Source organism: Haliaeetus albicilla, chromosome 15 (genome assembly GCF_947461875.1).
Source record: "Haliaeetus albicilla chromosome 15, bHalAlb1.1, whole genome shotgun sequence".
NCBI lineage: Eukaryota > Metazoa > Chordata > Aves > Accipitriformes > Accipitridae > Haliaeetus > Haliaeetus albicilla.
The window spans coordinates 17641572-17665639 of NC_091497.1; the positions used below are offsets into that span (position 1 = coordinate 17641572).

Sequence of the window (24068 nt, forward strand, 5' to 3'; positions counted from 1 at the left end):
GGGGAGCGCTGCAAAAGCGCGCGCCGCCTTCCCTCCGCCGGGCGGCGGCTTGGCCTCGCCGGCTCGCCGTAGCGGGGCTGGCAGGGGGCCGCCGCCGCCCGCCGGTGGGACTTCCGTGCTGGCGGGGCCGGGCCGCGATGGCGCAGCACGGGCCGAGCGTCACGCTGTCCCTCACGCTGCCCATCACCTGCCACATCTGCCTGGGGAAGGTAACGGCGTCGCCGCTGCCCTTCCCCCTCAGCCCGGCGGCGGGTGCGGGGAGGGGGGGAGGCCCGGCCCGCTCCGCTCCGGCCGGCGGCTGCTCGGGGGGCCCCGCCGCGGCCCGCAGCCCTGACCCCACCGGGTTTGTCTGTTTTAAGGGACGGCGGCTCCGCGCTGGGAAGAAAGTTGGGGCGTGGGGTCCCTTCCCCGAGGGGGGGCGGTGTGAGGGGTCCCGTCCCCCGGCTGCGGGCGAGGTTTGTTGCCACCGTTGGCGGGGGGGGGGGGGACGGACCGTGAGCCCCCCCCACACCCCCGGCGGGAGCCTCCCGGGGGCTGTTAGAGGGGGCTGGGGGCCACAGGCCCCGAGGTCGCCCCCGCGCCGAAACGTGGGTGTACGTATGGGTCGTAGGGTGAAGGTTTTGAGGTGTTTTTTTTCTTCCGCTATCAGTAGGATAATCTGCTTTAAAACACGAGGTGAGTTTGTCTTTGAGCGTGGTGCTGTGTCCTAGAGGACAAGTGAAACAAAGCGGGGATGCGTAACCAAGTGGATTTAAAAAGTACGGAGCAAAACTGCAGCAGTCGGGAGAAAAAGTTTCCGTTTCCTCTTTCTGACCCTTTCTCAGTCCCTTTCTTTTCTCCCTCGGGAAGCGGAGCGCTCCTGCTAGTCTGTTCTTCCCTGAAAGCCCCAGAGCTAATTTCATAGCTGTCACTAATTGCTTCTCAAATTCTTTGCTCATTCCCCATTACCCTTTTTTTGCTCATTTCCTTGCACTCCAAAACAAAACAAACCTCTTAAAAGCACAACAGTAATTACAAGGGAAGAAATGGCCTTTTATGTTTGTACTCTGGCATTTACTGTCCGGTTTCTTTCTACCTCGCGTGGCCTTTACTCCGAGACGGTTTCTGCTGGAGTGATAACAAAAGAATAGGCGCGTTTGATGTATAAAGTAGGTGTAGTGCTGGCAGTGAAAGTAGTCAGACGTCTCCCTTTTCTCAAATCTCTTAACTCTGACAAAGTGATGCTTTTAGCAACCATGTTTACTCATTTCTTGGCTTTTCTGTGGAAGCCAGGCAAGACTTCCTGGCTGCGGTCCTGTTACCTCTCCTTTTCTATTTATCTGTTTAATGAAAATAGAGGAGAACACATATTTACTGTGTCTGTAATGCACAGTGGATACTCTTGAAAAAGAGGAGAGCGACATCAAACTGACAACGTATTTGCTATTTGAATCTGACCCTAGTGACTTTCTAATATAAACACTTGATAGATGCGTTAGGTATTCACTCATATTTTGCTATAATGCCACTGGCTGATTTCAAGCCACTGTTTCATACTTCCATTTCTTTTCTGGAGTTGGTCAGGAGGTGATGTGCCTGAGTTTGTACTGGAAGAGATTTCCATGCTCTTCTTGCTTAGTATCTTGCTTTGAGGTTATATATTAGCATTATATAAGTGAATCTACTGGTGATAGCCGTGATAAAGGTATTTGAATGCTTTCCTTTTTAGATGCGTGGAGCTGTTTAAATTTTGCCAAAGTTGACAGCTCTGGCTGTCCTTTTTTTGATACATATCTTTGTCTCTAGCTTGGAACTTCATTGAAAAATTTCATCAGAAAAAGCTCTTCTCAAGAGTAAGGTTAGAGGAAGAAAAAGTTACTTAGTTTAAATTAAGAGAAAAATCTTGCCAGTTTTGTCCTGTCTTGGGGGGTGGGGGAGAGCAGAAAGTGTCATGGAGGGTTGACATATTCTAATACTTCTGTGATTTGTAGTGTAGGCTTCAAATTGAGTAGAAAGCCTACCCTACAATCAGAATGTACCTCTTTCTATCTGCAAAATTTGCAAAGGACTGACTGCAAAAATAGCAACTATTCGCTGTGCATGATGGTGAGGAGATAAAAAGAGATATTGAAGAGAAACTTATTCAATAATGTCAACCAATCATTGGTTTTAGTGAAGCAAAAATCTTGGCGCGAGGACGGGACATGTTAGCCCATTTTGTTAGGGTGAACAGTGTCGTAAAGTATATTGGCAAGATGTGCAAATAACCATTTATACTAAGAGTTAATTGCTTGATAAATTTCATGTTTGTCACCTGAATGTTCTTTTAACACAGTCTGGGCTATCTTCTAACATATCCGTATTCATAATTAGTGAGCAGATCAGAAGCTATCTGCACCAGGCTGTTGGGTTTACTTGTCCTAGAACGACTGAAGGTCTCTGTCTCTCCTGTTGGTTTTGGTGTTGACAGTTTGCTTGGGCACTGGCACACAATTCTCTGTGTGTTGAAACCCCCTAGGATGTCTGGGGATTCATTCACTGCTATCAGTGTGCTTGCTCTTCCATGCGCCTGCTCCTCTGTTAATACTGCTTGAAGGTCCAGAAGTGCCTTCAAAGTGACATAGACGTGTACAGGATTTGATTTTGATCCGCCTGAGTATCGCATTATGTGTGGGGGCAAAATTAGGAAATTGCTCAAAATCATCTAGCTGATCGAGCCATCTTAAGCTGTAGTCTTTCTAGACATTATGGTCGATTAAGGAACCGAAACTGTGCTGTAATTCAAGTGAAATGCGTTTTTTAGTAATGAGTATGTCACGATCCCCCACCCCCCAGCTTGTCACAGTCGGTGGCTCAGGGACTGAGTGAAGGGCGGCAGCACCCCCAGCCATTGTGTGGCATTTCAATAGCGGCCGCGTGGATTGCTTTGTGTGGATCCTGAGCCAACAAAAGTATAAACCTCAGCCCTGAAATGAAACTTGTAAAGGTGTGTAAATCAGAAGCACTGTACCCTGGAGAGTAATAAATGTGACTTACTATTTTGCTAGAGATATGGAGTAATCATTCACTTGCAAGAAGTGCGCTTCCATGTCAGGTTTGGGGTAACTGAGGGTCTCTTGCTCCCCAGGGGGGAGACCTGCACTCCTGAAATGTCTTTTCCTGTTTGGATTATTTTATGTTATTCTGCTCTGTATCCTATCATCGCCATCCATATAACTGTTCTCTGAGTAAGAAAGGAGTAAGGCTAGTGAAAAAGTTGGGGTTTTTTTCTTCTAGCTGCTGGTGGGAAAGCTGGAGAAAGCGCTTTTTCTGGTAAAAAGCAGTAAATAACAAGATTATATTTTTTTTTAGTTAATTGAAATTGTAATGTTTAAATGTTTCCAAAGCATTGGTGTGCTAATGCTTGCATTAATCACAAAAAAAGCCTCCTTAATTAGAGGTGAAAGTGTGCAGACACTTGGAGAAATTGCTCAGTCTCTCTCTATTCACTCCTTCGGTAACTCGAGTTTCTGTCTGTGTATAGGTAAATCCTTTGCCTCCCAGGACTGTCATATGGGAGATTTTAAAAATACTGTGAATCCTGTAATGTGACAGGGACATAGATAGTAAATGGGAAAAGAAGCTGACAGCTCTGGGCCTTAATTCAGATCCATGTGTATTTCAGTGGTAAAATGCTTGGTTTTTAGCTTGTGCAAGACTGATTGTATGGATATGATTACTACAGGACAAATCTAATCTGTTTTCCCAAGTGGTTATTGGCTGTCCTTTGCAGTTGCTTGCTTCTCCCTGTCAACGTTTCATTTTTCCTTTTTAGTTTCACTACTTTACTAATAGAATGAAAGAGGAAGATCTTGGGGATGATGAGGACTTCATTTAAAGTTGAAAGGATTTTCCTGAACTTGGGTTTTAAGTGCCACACAGTAGAAACTACAGTAATAGATACTGATACCTCTGTGTCTCAAAACGTGTTTCTTGGGCAAAATAATTATTTCTAAGACCCCTAACACAGACACTAATGTTAAGTCTTAAGAGATTTGAGAGTGCATATTACAGTAAGCTGTAACAGAAGCTGCAGTAAGGCATAGATATAGGGGAAGGTCTTTTAGTTCCATATCCTGTTTGGTCCCTGTGTGCACACTTACTTTCAAACAGGGTTTATAGTTAAATGACAAGAGAATAATGCATTGTCATTAGTATTTTCTAAAAGTTTGTTTACCCTGCAGTTTTGGAAGGGGAGCGAAAGCTTCTTGAAAGGATCTGTGTCTGATTAGAATATTTAATCCTTCAGTTAGCTGCTCTGTTCTTGGGTAATGACTTATTTAGTAGCAATGCATATCTAGCAGGCGGCTTGAATTAGTGATTGCTGGTTCATGTTTCTGCTCTGTGGTTTTGGCCTTTATCCTTTTCAAATCTGATTTCCATGAAGTTGATTATGTGCAGGCTAGAGTTAATCTGCAACACCGTCCGTTTCAGCGACACCTCTTCCAAGGCAAAGTGTTGGTTGTTGCCAGGAGCGATCCCTCATTCCCTCGCTTTTGGAAATCGGTTAATGCGTGTCTTTTGGTCTCCTACCTAGGGACGCAAATGCATTTCACTGGAGTGGTTGGCTGCAGTTCTTGGAGGTTGTGGGGTGAAGGAAGGGTGCCTGCCACACCGTGTATTAATGAGCTCTTGGAATTGAAGACCCTAGTTTTGCAAAAATGGTTATAAGGTGCCTTCAATAATAGGGGAGTTTGGTGTTGTGAGTGAGGAGGTTACTCCTAGCTAGCCCTGTGAAACAAGTGTCTCTTTCCTGCAAGACCAGACTTGCACTGAGAGATGGAGTAGTGTATTTTCATACCCTGTTACCTGAAAGAGTTTTTAAGTATTCATAGTGTCTTTCTGTTTGCTTTCTTTTAATTTCTTTTTTTTTCCCTTAATATTACAAGGTCCGTCACCCGGTCATCTGTGTCAACAACCATGTCTTCTGTTCCATTTGTATTGAAGTGTGGCTGAAGAACAATAATCAGTGTCCAGCTTGCAGGATTCCCATCACACCTGAAAACCCTTGCAAGGAAATTATAGGTAAGGACAACTTTAGGTTTTGAAATAACTTTCTGGTATTTGCTGCTGGAGGAGATTCTTTTGAGTCCAAAGATGTCTGGATATTTTTTCCTCTATGTGTTTTTTACTAGTGTCTAAGGAAATTCTGACTTTAAATCTTTCCAGAAACATACATAATAGCTATAAGGTAAAAATTCCAAAGTTGATGTGTATATTAATGGCTAGATTAATCAAAGGCAGCAAGTACCCCGTGGCTCTAATGATTGTTTTTTTAAATCATGCTTGGATGGTGCCTTTAACTGAAAAAAATGCATCTCACTTGAAGTACTCTACCTAAGCATTAAAACCTCTTGACCTAAGACAACAGCATTTACCTGAGAAATAGTGTACTTAAATCCAGAATCTTGAATGTACACGGTCTTTTTTCTTTTTATTTTGCTTGTTTGTTTTGTTTTGTTCATCATTTCCTCTGTTTTGCTTTATTTTTAAGAAAATGTCTCTTAGCACAGAGCTACAACACCTGAATGTGGATCTGAGCTTCTGCAGAGCTAGGAAATACCGTGATCTTTATTGGACATAAAACATCAGCTCTACCATTTGGTTCTGAGAAAAAAATATATCTGAACAATCTTACTTCAGAAACTTACACTATCTTGTACTAATTAAATGTATGCTTAGTTCCCGCCCCGCCCTCCCAACTCCTTTTTAATAGTATGGTCTTAAATAAGATAGGATTCTGTCAAGGAAAACACAAAGTTGAAAAATCAAAAAGTTGTCTTCCTGCGGTGAGGCAGGATTTTGACTTCTAAACATCACTAGATACTCATGTTTAACGTGTTCTGAAAATGACAGGACTTTAAATCTCCCATGGTAGTAGATTGGTCTAATATTAGCTGTATTTGTAGTTGATAATATGAAAAGCACTGTAAGGTGGATTACTAGTATTGAATTGACTGAAAAAGAAGCAATGTTAGTGTTTCTTTCATCCTGTGCTGCTTTAGGAGGAACGAGTGAAAGTGATCCTATATTTAGTCCAACAGTCAGAAAACACCTACGTAAAACAAGGCTTGAATTGCTCCACAAAGAATATGAGGTAAGGACATGAGGAGTGTTGTGACTTTCCAGATGAACTGCAGCTGTTAAATTACTGCATACAACTGGTCCTTTTGCTTTGAGTCCCATTTTTAATTTGAGTAAAGGATTATACTGGATCTATAAGAAACTCAGCTGTGTTAAAATCCCACCTTCTGGCTAAGGTTACAAAAGAGCATTTGCTGGTGCTTGAAGTGGTCCCGCTGAAGTCACGGTGATATTCTCTCAATACTACAGGTAGCCAAGTACAGCCAATTCTATAGTTTTGTGGGAATTCCACCCCCAGGCGGTATGGGAGGGTTTTCTTTTTGCATATTGGGTGTTGGGGGGCTTTTTGCTTTGTCTTTGATAGAGAGTGTTTGCATTTGTGAAGTAATTCCCTTGTTGCTCAGGGAAACTAAATTCCTTCTTAAAGAATATTGCCCACTGTAACCTTCTGGCATAGGTTAATTCTTATCACTGTTGCTTTATTGTTTTCTGAAAGTGAATGCTTGGAAGTTTATCTCCACTCTCCTGCTGGAAAAATATTGTCTTAGGAAGAAGGTGAAAAGATGTTAATAAGGAATATGCTTAGCTTGTTTTCTCAGCTGTTGTTTCCTTAGTAGCAGCAGTGTGAAGACATCGCATATTTTGCAAGAAAACCTGTCTCAGGGAAGAGAATGAGAGAAAGGAAACGGACACTGTGTATATCCTTAACACTGGGGAAGTAAGGGCTGTCTTTTATGACAAGCTTGCCTGTAGCTCAGCTTCTTTCATCCTCTGTGAAAGGAGGAGTCAGGAAAAGGAGGTTCCTTGCCTTTCTATTCAGTCAACTCCAAAATCACACAGATAGGCATAGGATAACACAAATCTCTTCAAAAAACTAAATTTAAAATGGTTGTTCTCATGCTGAGGGTGGGGGTAGCTTGATTATTCATGCAAATATGCCTTGGATTTATGTAAATGGCATATATGGCCTCTTTTTAGTAATCTGACCTTGAGCAACTCAAGTATTTAAGTTGGTGAACAATGTAGAAGACATGTTTTCAGGAAAAATTATTTCTTTTATCCCTTTAACAACAGGCTTTTGAAGGTTTTTGCTTCTCTGTGGCTTCAGACCGATACAGCAAGAGCTTTGTTCTTCACATTTTGAGTCTTTCCTAAGATGTTGCTACTTTCGGTAGCTGGAGCAGCCTCTTCCAGGCAGTGTTCTGTCCATTTTGAATCTTGAGACTTTCAGCATCCGAACATGTGATGTTTCAGAATGATTATGAGAAAAACATTCTCAAGTAACAGCAAATGAGTCAGCAGAGGACGACCTTAAGAACACTCTTGATACAGGAAATCCTCCCCCAGAGTGCCCTAATAATAGATTCATGTTGCTGAATGCTTTGAAGCTTTTGGTCTGCCCGCCAGTTTGTTCAGGGTCCTTTATGTAGTCAAGGGATTCCCTTCACTAAAACCTTGACTATGCTTGAGTGTGCAGGTTGATTAAAATCCTGCCTAGAGCACAATACATAAGCATACTTAGATATATATGTAAGTGAAGGCATGCATCTGGGCTTGCCAGAACCCATGTTTCTAAAGTGCTGTGGGAACCTGCCAGTATTATTTAATTAATCTCATGCATTATTTTAATTCCTGAATTTCTGACACCTTTAGGATGAAATAGAATCCCTGCAAAAAGAAGTGGAAGACCTGAGAGGTAAAAATCTCAGTTTACAGACACAGCTGAAATCTCTTCTGGATCCTACAGCATCAGCTTTGTCTTGCCAAAATGAGGAAACTAGCCAATCAGCAAATGAAGCAAGTACCAGTGGCCCAGAAACCCCAGAGGAATGGAGCAAAAAGCTGAAAGCTGCCAATGATATATATGAAAAAGTGATGGATAATGTGGAAAAGCTAAAGGAGGTAATAAATACATTTCTTTCTCTATCTTGTAGTATAACTGTTTCGTGTTAGTTAAACAGGAGTGAGAGCTAGCATGACCTCTGGGTACTTCATAGATCCAGAAGAAAGAGGAAGAAATTGAATTCCAGTGACTGTTGGTGTATCATAGTATTTCCATATAGCATTTGCAAGTGTCAGATGTTATTGCTTGTTCCAGTGAGTCTTGTATGTGACTCTTCCTCAACTCCTCTGTCACTCTATGGCTGGGTAATTGGATTATAGCAGCACTTGTCACCAGTATTGACGACCAGATTTTTCAGGCTTGCAATAATCTATATAATATATCTATTTTACAACATTCAGTGGCCAAACACAGTACAGTTGGCTGAGGCAGATTTTGCACTATTGCCCTCCCTGCTAGCCGATATTTTTGGTGCAATTTGCTGAGACAGAGTAACTTGACCCCTTGACCGAAAATAGACAAGCTTCAGCATTTTATGACCAGAAGACCCTTTACTGGAAACCTGCAGCATTTTTATACATCTTGAATGTAATGTAAAAGAAAACCTGGTACTGCAGAAGGAGGGATGCAGGAGACAGTCATGTGAAAATACATCTAAATAAAAATATCTTGCAAAATCTACCTGCAGGCACAAGAAGGATCACCTCAAACATTGAAGAATAGTGAAATTTCGAGATTAATTTGAAAGGCAAGGTGGAAAGAACTGGACTTGCATTTATTCAAAATGCTGCCTTTATTTCTTCTATTAACAGTCCTGGGTTGCCTCCTGCAAAACCGAAGTGTTACGTGTTTAGGACTTTTTTTTTTTTTCCTTTGTAAGCATTAATAGTGTTTATACTTTTCACGTGCTACAGACTCAGAGGCCCACATTATACTGTTCTGCCATTCTGTTGTTGTTAATGCAACACTTCTAGATTTGCCTCTGTGTAGCCTACAGCAAATTCTGGCTCTGATTGGACTATGTGATAAACACTAAAAGAAATAAACTGAGTTTCCAAAACAGACTTAAACTTTACAGGCTGGGACACATCTTCTGCCCTCCTAAGAGGATCCCAGGAGCTTCAGAGTCACTTGTAGTTGGCGAAAGGGGAGTCTCAACAAAGAGTTCTTGTCTGCGTAATTTTTTTTGTATTTTTTTTTCCATGGAGTTAAACTGTAGTGCCTCTTTTTTTTTTTTGTGGTGACTAAGGTTTTTAACTTTTTCCCTGGGTAAGTAAAAAGAAGAATATAGCAGGGACTGAGGGAGAGGTGTGTTTGGGTTTTTTTCAGTACTACTTCGGCCTTAGCAAGAAAAAGTTTTTAAGTTTATGGAGTCTCTGAATTTAGTTAAGGGTTGGATATGAATAGAGGTTTAGATGGGGTTTAGGGACCAAGTCTTAAACTGTGACCATAGAATCATTTAGGTTGGAAAAGACCTTTAAGATCATAGAGTCAAACACTCTATTCCCATCTGTTCCCTGTTCAAAAGCTGTTCAATTCCAGAAGTACCTAAGTCACTTGGCTCTTCTTTTAGACCTTGTTTCAATTCCAAGTGTGCACTGACCAAGCCCAGTCTCAAAGGCAAGAGCTGTTCAGTCTGAACAGCAAGACCTCTTCCCACGTACACTTAATCCAGAACCAGAAACCTTCTTATACCCTAAAGTACCTGACCCAGGAGCTTCAACCACCCATCGTTTCCCAGTGGCACAGGGTCCCTCAGAAAATGTGGTTGCCATCACTTTCTTTTTAAAACCAGACTCAGTCAGGAAATAGCAGCCACCTTTATCATTTATCTTTTAATGTCCTAGAGCAGAGGCTCCCAAAGTAGGCATTATTACTTTGAGTGGAGTTGTAACAAGTATGGAAGAAGACCAGTAGTAGAAGTAGACAAAGTACAGTTCTTAATAATGGGGTTATATGAACTCATTAATCTAGACGTTGTGCTGCAGGTGGGGATCCCTTGCAGATTACTGGCTTGGAGGATAGAGCACTGTCTGGAAGGAGGACACCAAAGAGGTTCAGTCCTGCCTTGCCACATGCCAGATGGATGCCCTACCTACCAACTCTACGCAAGTCACGCAATTTCCTATTTGATTGTTTGGCTGCGGGAACCGTGACTCTGGAAGGAGAGAAAGGTCTCGGCCATGTTGTCAGATGGTTTGATGCTCCTTTGGATGTGAGGTGTCCTGGATTCTTACTCATTGCTTTCAGGATAGTTTTTTGTGCTTTTATTTTTTTAAACACCAAATAGTTGACTCTCAGGCACCCAAGCCCTGGGCTCACCCTTGCCATTCCTTCTTTACCGGAAGTCTCTGTAAGTCTCTATTTACTCTTTCTGCCCCTAGGAATATTATGGGGGGGGGGGGGGGGGGGTGGTGTTTGTTTGGTTTTATTTTCCTGCTCCATTCCCCCTATCCCCCACTGTCTTAGCCTCACCTGGAGAAGTTGCTGGGGATATTTCTGTAAGCATTTAGAGTTTTCTGCCTCTCTCCTTGCACTGTTTGATGCTTTTGAAAAAGTACATTTCACTCCTGAGCCCAGTTGCATAGCTCCTTCTTTGGATCTAACTCTAGATCATACTTCTATTATGCAGTCAAAGTATCATCTATTTGAGACTGTAAATTACAAGTCCTGGACTAGTGGTGCCATTTTCAGCATACGGAGATTGAGCAGACTGTGAAGTGCAGAATATTTTCTACTTGTTAGGATAGTGGCATTCATTGTTCTGAAACACGGCGGCAGGAAAGCTTCTCTTTATATGAAGTATCTTGTTAACAAGGGTGTCTGCTGAACTGAGAAGAAGGAATTGACCTCAATTCAAGGAGTAAGAAGGGTTGTGAATCAGGAGTCCTAATCACAGCATCCTGGAAGAAAGTGAAGAAAGACTGCAAATAGCTTGTCATAATGGATTTACATCCTCAGGATAACTATGCTTTAAAAACAAGCCAAAAAACCCAAAGTAATCTTACTCTAATTTGGAATGGGGGAAGCTGTTCAACATTAGTTTTGCTGATACCTGCACATTGTAATGTTAATGTACTTAACGTATTTAGTCATGTGGAAAAAAAAAACATGGAATTGCCATTAGTACATCTCCTTAATGACTTTCTGTGCTAACTAACATAGCTGTGTTTATTTCCCCAGATAGGACACTTGCGATGTATTTTGGGAATATAAATAAAAAATGTCTGTTCGCTATTCAGTTTTGCAAGCCATTTCCCATGGTGATTTTTAAGTGGTGTCCCTGTCTGAAGGCTGTTTCCTGCCTTCAGATTTCTAGTTCTGTCTCTTTAAAAAGGAGAAACAGCTTGTCCTATAAATTTTAGAAGTAATTTCTGGTTTACTGTATACTTATTTTTTTCCTTCTCTTTTCCTTAGGCAAATAAGAAACTGAGCATGGAAAACAATAGCCTTTTAAGAGAGAATTTGCGACTAAAAGCTGAAGTTGATAGTAGATCACCCCAAAAGTATGTGAATATTTTAAAGGTTACCATATTTTATTTATGAACTGTTTAACTGTTGTAGGACTTTAACCTAAAACTGTGATGGTGTACATGGTGTTGCGTATGAGTCTCCAGGTAGACTTTAGAATTTTTATCCTCATAGACTTGGGTGACAAATGAACTTACAGAATAACAGCAAGTGTACAGTGAAGGAATGTAACATGACTACAAGTGCTATTCCTTGCGTTATCTGGACAATATTGAGGGACTGGACTTATTAGTTGAATTCTACAGTTAACTTACTTTTGTAATTGGGAAATTTCTATATCTGGTATATGGTCAAAGTAGAAGGTCTGTTACTGAGTGCAGATGTTCTGGTTGTTTGTATTTGGTTTTGTTTTGTTCTTCCTTTTGCTGCCTTCGGGGTTTGTTCTGTGGACTTAGGCTCCTTGTTCAAGAAAGTCCCTGATAGCTCTGTCTGGCAAGATACATAGAATTGAGCTTCTGCAGCATGAGAACGTTGTTCCCAGAACTGACACCTGTGTTTAGTACTCTGTTTAAACAGTTAAAACATCAACAACAATGACCTCAAAAAGCAGAAGCTTTGCCATACTAATTACAGCTGTGTGCTAAGGTACCTCTCCTTGGAAGTACTTTGTGAAGCAACATGTTCATATTTTTAAAGTTGTGTTCCCTTCTTTCATTGGTTTTCTACCTTTCTTCTCTCATTGGTTTAGAACTTAGAAAGGTAAGAGCAGCACTGGCTGAAGGTTTATACGGTGCTTTTGAGGCAGGGGGTTGGGGGGCTCCTGTGAAATGTGAGAAGAGAGCTCTCTGGATTTTATTCTAGTTCACAACTCACTTGCTGGAAGATTAAATTCATCCTTATAGAGAGCTTGCTTGCCAGACTGTTTGTCATTCAAGACTACAGGAAAGAAGATGCATGATCCTTGTGCTGTGCTGTTAAGTGCATAAAAGTACATTCCACCCTGAAGTCCCCTAATAAGGGAGATAGAGCCCTGTTTAAGGTCTTGGCAATGCAGAGGGCTTTAATGGCATGGAATGTCTTTTCCCATAAGATTCAAGAGTGAGTTGGCAAGGATAGCGAACTTGAAAAATAAGTAGTTATAACTAAATAAATCCTAGAAAAGAAGAGCTAGAAGAGACCAGGTAATCTAACTTGATTTTTACTTTACTGATGTCAGGTAAACTCCCCAGTGGAGAGAATTCCCATTTCTTCTAGCTTGTGCATGCTTTACCATCCTGTTGGTCAGGAAAAATTAGATACCAGAGGGACGGAGTCATGAAGAACTAGTTTTTGTTGCAAGCTGATTATTTTCCCATCTTTTCCCAGTGTGGCCTAAAGCAATAGCCCGTCACTTTCTTCTTTAGAAGCACAGATATAGCCAAATGTTATTAGAAGTTGGCCAGTGTTGAGGCCTGTTTTGCAACCCAGATGCCAGCTAGATTGGCCTGTCTGTGTGTCTACTATTAAACTTTTTTTAATTATTTTTTTTAAAGTCTCCAGAACAAATAGTAACATCCTACCTCCCTGTTGGGAATGATCTTTTGGCCCATGATAACTCTAGAACTGTGCATGGGAATTGAGTACGTGCATTGAATCAGGCTTAAACTGGCCCAGGAACAATTCAGACACTTCAGGAGGGTAGACAGTTGCATGTCTGTACCCTGCTTTTGCTATCTTCAGCTTTGGTTTTACTTTGAGACCAGTTGTGTACTACAAGAATTTAAGTATATGCAAAGAAAAATTTGCCCTGGAAGAAACCCTTTCACACCTTAAATTTAGCAATTTTGATTCACCCTACCTATACCCATTCAGTCCTAGTCATGTCTTCTAGACTTTAGTGTGCCCAGTTCTTCTAGATAAGTGTGACTTAAGTAAACTTCAGATGTACTTGGTTTTGCTGTACTCTCGTGGCTCTCCAGTGTCTATGGTTTTCTGAAGCAATAACGCTTGGAACTGGGTACTAGATTCCAAGTGAAGCCTCAGTAGCACTACGTTGAACAGAAAAACTTGTCTTGTGTCTTGCTACATCTTATATTGATACCTTGCAATACACTTTTTGTTGCTTCCTTTCACCTGGCACTACTAGCGCAAATGGCCTGTACCAGTTCTGCTAAATAGCTACTTAGAAAGTTACCTTCCTACCTCATTTTGCATTTGTGCTGCTAATGTCCCCTTGCAAAGTGTGGGACTTTACCCATTAATTGGCTTTCTTCAGGCTGATGTTTTGATGCACATGTCAAACTTAAAACAATTCTTCTGAATTCCAGTAACATCCTTCAGGTGGTAGGAATTCTCTTCCATCTTAATGTTGCTGGCAGACTTTATAAATTAACTTTCACACTTGTAGTCATTAGTCTGGTCAATAGTTAGACCAGACCTAACATCAAGACAGTTTTTAAATGTTTTTTCAGTTCTGATGACAAACTTTGACGATATCTAAAAAGTCTTTCAACTAGGCTTCACACACTGAGCAGGGGTTGCAGTAACTGTTTTCTTACCTTGCATATGAAATCAGAATTGAAGGCATCAGAGCCCGACAATGTTGCTATAATTACTTTTCTGTGCGGGTGCGCTGATTTGCCAGTACAGTTGTTTCACTCTATTCAGAATTGTTCAGAAGGTAATTTTTGTAAAAAGTTTCTGAATGGCTCTCTAGTGCAATTTAATACAGCTGCTGGATTGGATCTTTGGAACTTAGTGTCAGCAGCATTGTTTCGTCATGTATTTTTTAGCTTCAGATTGTCAGGTATGGATTTGTGCTTAAACAACTGGCTAGATAACTAACTAAAACTTGTATCAAATTGTTTTTCAAAGGATTTGTCAGTATTCAGTCCCCTTATCCCAAATATAGTTCAATTTTTGCATGATGACACTGGGGCTAAATACCACAACCTAAATTATTTTAGTAGGCTTTCCTTTATAGCAAAGGAAACACTGATGGCAGGTGAATGATCCCTTTGTAACACAGACTCTACCTCTGACATCACAGGAAAAATATAATTAGCCTTCTTCAGTGGTCAATAAAAAACTTCCCTTTTATCATAGTCTTGACTTGTTTTTTCTGTGTTCGTATCCATTAAAACCTGCTGAAAAATGTTATTTATGTCAATAAAATTGACATCGCAGCCATGCCAGGGATTTTTACACAATTTTTTAATTGATGATGCTGATTGATTAGATTTTTTTCTTTTTTTTCTTCCCCCCCCCCGAAACATTTTTGAGAGTAGACCTTCACCAGAATACCATACAATCACATAGTTCGGACATAGTTCTGAAAAGCAAGTAGAGTAAGTTTCTTCCTCTGATCCTTACCAAAGACCCGCATTAGTCTCCCCTTTGTTAGGCAAATCAGACTGATTGTTTGGTGGTTGTTGCTTGCTCTTTGGTCTTTCTCTTGAGTGATTTTCAGTGGCTTCTGTTTTCCTGATACAGAACAGGAAAACTTCCAAAACTTAAGTTTTGCAGGATGATAAAGCCCTATTACTTCCAGCTCTACTTAAAATAGAAAACTGTTAGGTCTATTGGCAAGGCACAATGGATCTAAAAGCATTTTTGGCAAAGGGATATTTGCTTTTTACCTGAAGGAAAATAACTAACAAGTCCATCTACTCCAGGGTATAGTGTATTTTATGAATGGTTAGATTCAAATTAGCTTGAACCAGACTTCTAGGCTTCCTAGGAGTCTTTTCCCTAAATATTTAATTTCTTCTGCCAGTTAAAATCCCAGTCTGAAAAACTATCTGTAACATGCAGAAAATTGTTGTGTTATCTCTTTTCTCTGGTTTTGTGAGTTGTTTTATTGTTTTGTTGGGGTTTTTTCCCCCTTTCTCCTGTTTTACTGTTTATCTTGTCTAGATTTGTGACTTCAGGTACCTGCACACTGAAATCTAAGGCTGTTGATTTTTTAGGTAATTCTATACAACATCCAATTTTTATCTAACTCAAATATTTCCACTTATGCCAGACTATTTAATTTAGTCTGCATTTCACTGAGCCTACAAATAGGCTTCTAGTAGCCTGTGTTCAGGGTGCAGAGGGTAAGAATGCTGCTGTCTTCCTTGACAGAAAACGGGGTTTCTTTCTCAGCTCCCTGCAAGCTTGCTGTCCCAGAGGAGTGACACTTTCAAAGACCAGCTGCAGTGTGGCCTTAAAAGTAAATAGGAGAAAATGCTATTTAGTAGCCTTCAAAACAGCTTTGAGTTCTTGAGTCATAGCATTAAATCCTAAGGAAGCACCCACTCCAGATGTGAAGATCTAAACCTTAAGCAGATGGGTAAGGACATTCAGATCTCACTGCTTGGTTTTGTGGGTTTTCTGGTGGGTTTTTTTGTAGTAATTCTGTGTTAATCCTTTCTGACTTATGCAGTTCACTGACCTCAGGTATAATCTGGAAGACCAGTGCTGCTTCAGTGAAAGATGTTACATGTTTGGAGAGCCTTTGCACATTTGTCTGAATTCACCCAATTCCCTAAGTGAAAGGAGAAGCTCTATTCGAAGAACATACCTTGACTATTCTTTTGTTCAAATCCTGCTGCTCTACGGTCATCCAACAAACAGTAAAGCTTAGCCTTACTCATGTGATGTGAAGGAAGTGCATTTCCCCCATGTTCAGGAGAGATTTCATGAGGAAAGCTGTGTGTCTTCAGATTGGTTTGTACTCTCTGAATCGTGCGATGGAGGGGATTTACTGCCCAGTATTTGCTCATATTGAAAATAACTTGTTCTTTTACAAACTTAGAAAATTAGCTATAGCAAGTGTTTCTACTACTTCCTTCAAGAAGCAGCAGTTGTATGCTCTCTTCTGTCAGCCAGCCTGGTCTGCAGAATGGAAAGCAGTAGTAGGCTATACCCAGGCCTACCTCTTCAGTGGAACCAAATTCCATTACTGATTTTTTTTTTTTCTTTTTTCTGGCTTCAGATCTTAAATAGAGCAACAGGCTTGAGGTATAGAGGTATATCTCTTGACCTTTTTTTTTTTTTTTTTTTTTTTTTTTGCTTGATAGGAAAAGGTCCCCATCTGACAGTAACTGGGTTTTCTTCTTAAAAATGCCTATGCAAATATGACTCACTTTTAAGGCAATTGTATGTAACCTGGGATATTGTCAAGATGTTGCTGCATATCACCTTTCATAGTGGATGTAGAGGTTGGTTGCAGAACTTGTTTTTGTCCAGCTGCATCTGGTACATGATACCACAGAAGGGCTGTAGAAACTAGTGGGGCTTTCAGCTGTTTTGTTCTTGGGTTTCCTAGCCCTTTCTTCCCACCTAACTGCAGAACACAAGTGAAAAATGTGTATCTAAATGATGGGACTGGGTTTGGTTGTGCACACTGGCATTGCCCTGATCTCCAGCTGTGACAAGGCCTGACTGTGCCTTGTCATTTCCCACTTCTCACCCTTGGTCTCCTTTGGAGGATGGATCATGCTTATGTATCTGAGCCACAGGGCGGTCCCCAGTCTGGGCCATCAGGTGATCAGAACTGAAGAGTCATCTTCCATGTCATCCTTGCAGCCCCAGTCTTCTGTAAATGGTTATATAGGAAAACTATTTGCTGCAGCTGCTTATGACCCACAAAGAGAAATGTTTGTTTGAGGTTGTGTGGTTTTAAACTGAGTTGACCGATCTGCTACATCAGTCAGTGGTCACTGATGTGTGAAAATAAAACCGTAAAGCTGAATTTGCAGAACTGATAGGTAAGAAGACAAGAAACAACAGAAGAAGTTTTTCTCTTGTAGGTGAGAGACTATTAAACTTCCCAAACTTCTTCAGGAGTACTTAAACATAACTGAGGGAGCGGTTGTGGAATAATTTGAAAGAGGGTTACTCAAACATTATAGCTATAATGTTAGTTCTTCTTGCTCACTGTAGGTGAGAGCTGACTGCAACTTTCTGTTTGGTGTCAAGCTAGAATCATGCTGGGACAAGGACTCTGACTGAAGAAAGGTCCTGAAATACAGGGTTCAAGTGCTTATCTAGACATGCAGTATCACCTCAGACACTGTAGCATATCCAGTACATCTGCCTGGGGCTGGCAGATGTGATATAGGACCTATAGGGCACCTATATCCTTCCAGAGTGATAGCTGGAGGCCAGCAGTCATGTAAAAGACCTTAGGCCATCTAAAATGTCACTAGGTGTCTGTATTGAAGGATCCAAATCCCACCTGAATGTCTTTTCTGTTCACTTTAAGAGTGACCACTAGTTTCTCTGGCCTTTCAGTTTTCTATAGAAAGGATGTACTTGAAACAAATGTAGTGATACAAATGCATTTTTAAGTGATACAACTAGAGAACAAGAACCTAACGCTGAAAAGACTTTGTCCATGCATGAGGATATGAAAAGTGCTCTTTACCACATGTATACTGAATACCTTAACTTCTAATGAAGAATGTATCCACTTGTTACCAAGTATGAAATGGGTCAAATACTTCAGGAAGAATAGTTTATCTAGAGTGTCAGGCCAAACTTTAATTTATTTTCATCTAACTGTACTGCATTCTATTATTATCATCACCAGACCGTACGTTTTTGGCTACGGCACAGCTCACTGTACAATCTGAAGGGAAAAGAAGAGGAAATCTCTTAGGAGAGTGATTTGGTTTGGGGAGATGGGGAGGGTTTCAGCTTCTTTAACCAAAATATGCATGTCTTTTAAACTGTTTGCTGACCTGCCAGCTCAGTTACTAAACCGCCTATGTCATGCTGTGGTCTGGAGTAATTGGTTTAAATATGTGCGTTGTAATACGGCTGTCTTAAAAATCCATGTCCTTGAAAATCTGGGAAATAAATGCATGCAAGTCTCAAAGCAGGAACAGAAAGCAACCACTGTTCTGGTCCTTAACTGCAGAGGTAACTGTTAGTAGGCAGCATGTCATATGCTCCATTTCTGAAAACCAAAATTCCTAACCACTTCCCTCTACAACAATTAACATATTAGTGATGCTATTTGGCTTTGAACGACACACTGTATTTTTTCTTAACCTGAGGACACTTGTTACAAAAGTTGCACTTGAGAATACAGTGGTTCTTCCTCATAAGCAAATCTCAGGCTGTCACTAATGCTATTTGCATTAAATAAACATATTACAGCATTCTTCCATTAAAAAGGAATTGCCAGGTATGCATATAAATGTAAACATGTTTAATTTTTATGTCAAAGTGTCTGTCACAGCAGACCCCAGAAAATCTTGCTTATTTTACATAAGCATTTTTCCCCATCTCTCACTTGGCTATTAAGCTAAATCGTATTTTTTGCATCATTTTTATGTCCTTTATTAAGCAGCGTAGGGTTCACTCCTGTAAGGCTGTGTGAACAGGTCTGTTAGAGAAAGGCAAAATAAGTACTTTTGGATCACCCAAGGAAGGAGGAAGGGTCTTGCTTGGGCTCTGCTGTGCTGCAGTGGCTCCTTCAGTATTTTAAACCAAAATCTGGGTTCCTTTTACTGAAGGAGGGAATAAGCCAAAGTGTGTTATATATGAGGATGCTTATTTCATTGTAACCCCCTTCACCTGAAAATATAATTGAAACATTCCTGAGCTGTCTGTGATTCTGCTTTTATCTAGTTTCATAGGGGAGAGGGAGATAGTCTTGTGCACCTTTTCTCACATTTCCCTCTTGCATGCAACCAGAAATGGAGAAACTGCTATAATCAGTTGAGAAAACTTGTTACCCATAGAGTAAGCAAATGAAAAATGGTCTGTCTTCATTATTATGAAGACAAAGGTAATGGGTAGAGGTAATGCAGAGGTGGGAGGGTGCTTGCCTTGATAGAGTTCCAATCCAGCCAGCTTCTTTCAGGGGAAAAAAAATCTTACTAAGTGAACACTCCTATTCTAAATAGAAAACTACTACCTTGCCATTTCGTGTCTACAAAGCAGTGTGTGGCACATACCAAAACTCTGCAGAACTTAGGCTTATCTGATTTAAAAAGTAGTCTAGTAGCAGTTCTGTGAAAGAACTGGCTTAGACTGTTGCGTGAGTCTTCCCCACCACTGAACCATCTACACCAAAATCTTCAAAAGTCCTTTAAATGTGCAGAAGCAGTTGAACGATGAGTATGTCAGTAGATGTGGTCACTCGTGCCCAACTTGTTTGGGGCTTGTGATACCTCTTATTCCTTTCCCAGACTGCTCACTTAACGGTATTGCAGTTGTCAGCATAGAGCAATTTCCTACTGCTTTGGCCTCAGGAGTTGAAGACCACCTTCAGACCTCACTGGTCTAAGGGTTGCAGTGGGAGCATTTTGCAAAGTAGTGAGGGGGTGGAATGGGGAAAATGGAATGGGAATTCCCTGTGACTCTGAAAGATGCAGAAGGAGGGATAGACAGACAAAGAAACAGGGTGGAAATTCCAGGCAATGTTTGTGCTGGAAGAGTGAATATAAACTTGTGCTGTAACATGGAGCTGCAAGATGGAAAGCGGAGGTTAGTGTAAGCCCACGTACACAATTGTCATTTCTTTGTGATAGAAAACCTTATGTGTCAGAGGTGTAGGGTGGCTGCAGGTCCTTCCCTCCTTCCTAATAATACCAGAACTTTAATTGTTTTTCCTTTCTCTAAATTGAAAGCCTCAAATGGAGCAGGGAATTCCCTGGTGCCTACCTGTCAGTGACAGGTTAGAATTAGTCGGGGCATATAGCTGAAACCTTCACCTGCCCTCTGGGGAAGGTCAGTCTTGAAAGCTGGTGGAGGATGGGGGGAAGGCAAGTCTGTATCTTGGCAGTTGAAAATGTGCTTAAGCTGGAAGCCCCACAAACACCCAACTTTCACAAACCACAAGCAGCAGGTTTTTTATATTGGAGTCAAGGAAGAAATTAGATTGTTCCAGTTGTAAGGCTCAAAAAAAACAAGTAACTCTGAAGTAAGTGGAAGTACCATCCACTCGATGGCCAAGGAAAAGCTGTATATCTAACAGGAGTATAACTGAAATGGTCTATATAAGTATTTAAACCACCTCAAAGGACTATTGCAATTTCTGAATTTCATATTGGCATTTTATATTTGGCAAGGTGACATTGTGTAAGAAATGTATTGTAAAACACTGCTGTACTGTAGGAAAATGATTGAATGTAAATATTTCAAGATGTGGACCACTGTTCAAATGTTACCATAAATCTTTGCCATTGTTTTAGGGGATAATTCTTCATGCATATTTGAGTTGAATTGATAGAACCAGCCCCTGGAAGGGTAATCTGCTTGTTATTGCCTTACTACTACTAATAGTTTAATTTCAGCTTTTCAGGTGTTCACTCCACATGTACATTATACATGAGGATTTTTTTTCATAATTAGCAGAGAAAAGTTCTGACTTTTGTTTTCAAATCAACACAATGTTTAATAGCTTTGTTCTTTCTTGAAATAAGCTTGTAAAGAACCATGAGAATGTCTTTTTCAAGCTTAATATTTTCTTTTTTTTTTTTTTTTTTTTTTTTAAATTCTTGCAGGTTTGGTAGGTTTACAGTAGCTGCACTTCAGTCCAAAGTAGAACAAAGTGAACGTGAAATGAACCGTCTAAAAAAGGCACTGGAAAGAAGTGATAAATACATAGAAGAAATGGAGTGTCAGCTTTTACAGCTGAAGAATGCAGGCGAAGGAACCCAGACGGTGAGTGCTGTTAGTGAGAGAGCGCTTTCCACAGATGCTAAAGGAGCTGAGAGCAGTGAAGATACAGCATGTTTGAAAACCCAAATTGAGGAGAAAAAAGCTTTGACTACCAGTCAAAGTCCTGACACTCTTGAACAGCTGACAAGTGGTGGAACTTGTTTAAGCTCTTCTAGTCAAGATGGTTCAAATGGCTCAAATACCCAGTGTGCCCCAAAGAAAGAACTATTTCCAGGATGTCATGGGGTTCTCCTGGATGAAAATGCTACAAATATGGATGCCTGCTTAGAAGAGCAGTGGAATAAAATTGAGGAATGTACCCCATATAAAGATGAAGAGCTTTATGATCTTCCACCACCGTGCACTCCTTTTCTGTCTCTCAGTCGTCTTCAGTTGAACACTCCTGATGGAAAAGAAAATGCAAGGAAACCATCAACATTCCTGAGAAAACTGAAATTTGAAGAGTTTTGTGACACTTCAAATGACTGTAGCAAAGATTCTCCAGAACACAGCACAAGCAGCTGTAATAGCGAAAAGAAGATGAACTGTTTTACTACAGGAAAATCAGGTTTTTGGGGGACCTGCCCAACAAATTTTGCCGAGAACTTAGATTTTGATGAATCGGAGCAAAATTCAGTAGCTGGTCAGTCAGATGAGACATCAGCAAAGTCCAGTGATAAAACAAGTTCTTGCTTACCTAAAAGGTTACATACTCTTTGCTCTTCTGAAATGAATCGCACAAGAACCTCCAGTGAGGCATCTATGGATGCTGCCTACCTCGATAAAATTTCCGAGTTGGACTCAATGATGTCCGAATCAGACAACAGCAAGAGTCCGTGCTATAATTTCAAGTCCTCTGATCTTGATAATTCTTCAAAGTCAACAGAGTGCTCTAAGCTTCTGAATGAAGCTGAGAAGAAACTGGAAGAGATGAATGAGGAACAGAATATGAAGTGTCCAGAGACAAGCGATCTAGCAGTTGACAGAGCTGGCTGGAAACCTGCTATGTTTTCCATCCTCTCCCCATCTGAGCTAGATATGAATGACCACTTTCCACTGTTTACAGGCCAAAACGTAGTGACTAGTGATATCAAACCTCCAAACTGTTTATTTCAAAGAGACTTTTCCCAGAGTTTGCTATTCAGTAACTCACAAAGGTTGTTTGAGGAACAAAAGTTCGGTTCCTGCTTTTTAAAGATGTCACCTGACCTGCACAATCAGCTTAATCCTCCTTGGGTGTCTTCCTTTATAACTGAAAGGAAAAATAAAAATGTCAGTCAGTCGACCAAGAGGAAAATTCAAAGCAGCCTTTCCAGTGCTAGTCCATCAAAAACCACCAAAAACTGACTCTACTTGGAAATCAAATGTGACTCAAAGTCGTCAACCTGCAAATGTTTAATATTTACAGGTGAACTTAATTTTTAATTACTTCCATGCAATCTGATCCTGCCTTTTTTGACTAGGTGAAGACTGAATGTTCCCTTGCCCATTACAAGCTCTTTCCTAGGGAAGAACCATTCCAGATTCTTTTCTTTTGGCTGGGAATTTTATTTACTTGGGGGGTTTGGGTGTTTTTTTTTAAGTTTTTGGGTTACATGATCTTCCAGTTGTGAGCGCAGCAAATGACTCCCTTGAACAGGACAGTTTTCAGTGGTCTTGTCAAATCAGTCATTTATGTAAGAATTTGTTTTAAAGGTTACGTTTCCCATTCCTAAAGATTACATTCTGTGCGTGTAAGGCAGCTACTGGCTATATATCCTATGGATTCATGAAATTGCTATAAAACAGTGTCAGTTTTGCCATAAAACTTGCCTCCCAGAGGAAATGTTGCTGCTTGGACTGTTTCATAGCACTGTACTGTATTGAAACTCTTGTTTTAAGTGGGTGTAAGGTAGCAGCCTCTTTCTTTTCAGGGTTACAGCACTTCAGTTAGAAAACATCTCCTCTTTAACACTGCAAACATGGATTGTATTTTTTGAAGTTAAGCACAATTTTTAATTTAGTTCCAAAAAAGCATTGTTATTCTAAACGTGTTCAGTATGCCTGTATAGACCATAAAAATGGGTTTGTATGCTAATGTCTTGTTTACCTAATGTGCACTGAACATTTTACATTAATACTGTACCATTTTACATTAATACTGCATGCTTTTCTATGTGAATTGAATAAAACATGTTATAAGCACTGTAATCCTTGATGTCGTCTCAAATATTGAATTAGCAAAAAGAGAAGAGAATGGGGAAACTTTTTTTTTTTTCATAATTTGGAAAATACCTAAGTTTTGTAAAACATAAATGTGAGCTTATTCACAAAAAAAAAAAAAAGGCAAATCTCCCTTCCTCCTCCTTGTTAGACATATTACCATTCTAGTGTCAGCATCGATACAGTTGATGGAAATGGCTTTCGGCCTCTCTGGAGGTGACTCTTCCATAAAGTATTGCATAGGTCAACATAATGTGATGGCCTACTACAGGCAGGAGACCTAATTAAGCAGCAGAGCAAAATTGGTTTCTTTGCATTATTGTGTTTAAGTTTTTTTAAGGGCATATTTAATTGCAAGATGCAGGTTTTTTTTTCTATATAGGCCTCTGACGGCATTTCGTACAAACAGACTTCCTCGCTTCATCAATACCTATGATACAAAAAATCTATATGCTGCCTTTTGTCCCTTTGAAAGGAGGGATAGCCACTTGGAAAATTTCAATAGGCTGGCTCATCTTTAGTAAAGTTAAGTCCTGTAAGTGGTTTGAACAAGAACTACATTTGACATTGTAATATGTGCTTGCATTCATGCGATTGAGTATGTTCATCCTAAACTGGGACTTTACTTTTTGAGAAACTGCTTTACCAAAAAATCATCATTAAACCATACATGCAAGGACCCTTTCCTGGTGACAGGCAGGATGGCATTGTGCTTTCATACACTGCTTTCATTATACTGCTTGAATTTTAATCTTCACAGAAAAATCTAGTTGTTCAATTTTAACATACTTTTCAGAAATCAGGGAGCTGG

At 40.4% G+C, this 24068-nt stretch overlaps 1 protein-coding gene across 1 annotated transcript; it reads left to right on the top strand.

The window, feature by feature from the left end:
- The first annotated feature begins 2 nt into the window (after positions 1 to 2).
- Positions 3 to 23245, top strand: OBI1 (ORC ubiquitin ligase 1). Its single transcript, XM_069802485.1, has 6 exons — positions 3 to 209; positions 4908 to 5043; positions 6024 to 6115; positions 7756 to 8004; positions 11363 to 11451; positions 20899 to 23245. Exons 1-6 carry the CDS (start codon positions 138 to 140, stop codon positions 22400 to 22402), a joined length of 2142 nt encoding a protein of 713 aa, XP_069658586.1. The 5' UTR covers positions 3 to 137; the 3' UTR covers positions 22403 to 23245.
- The last annotated feature ends 823 nt before the right edge of the window (positions 23246 to 24068 follow it).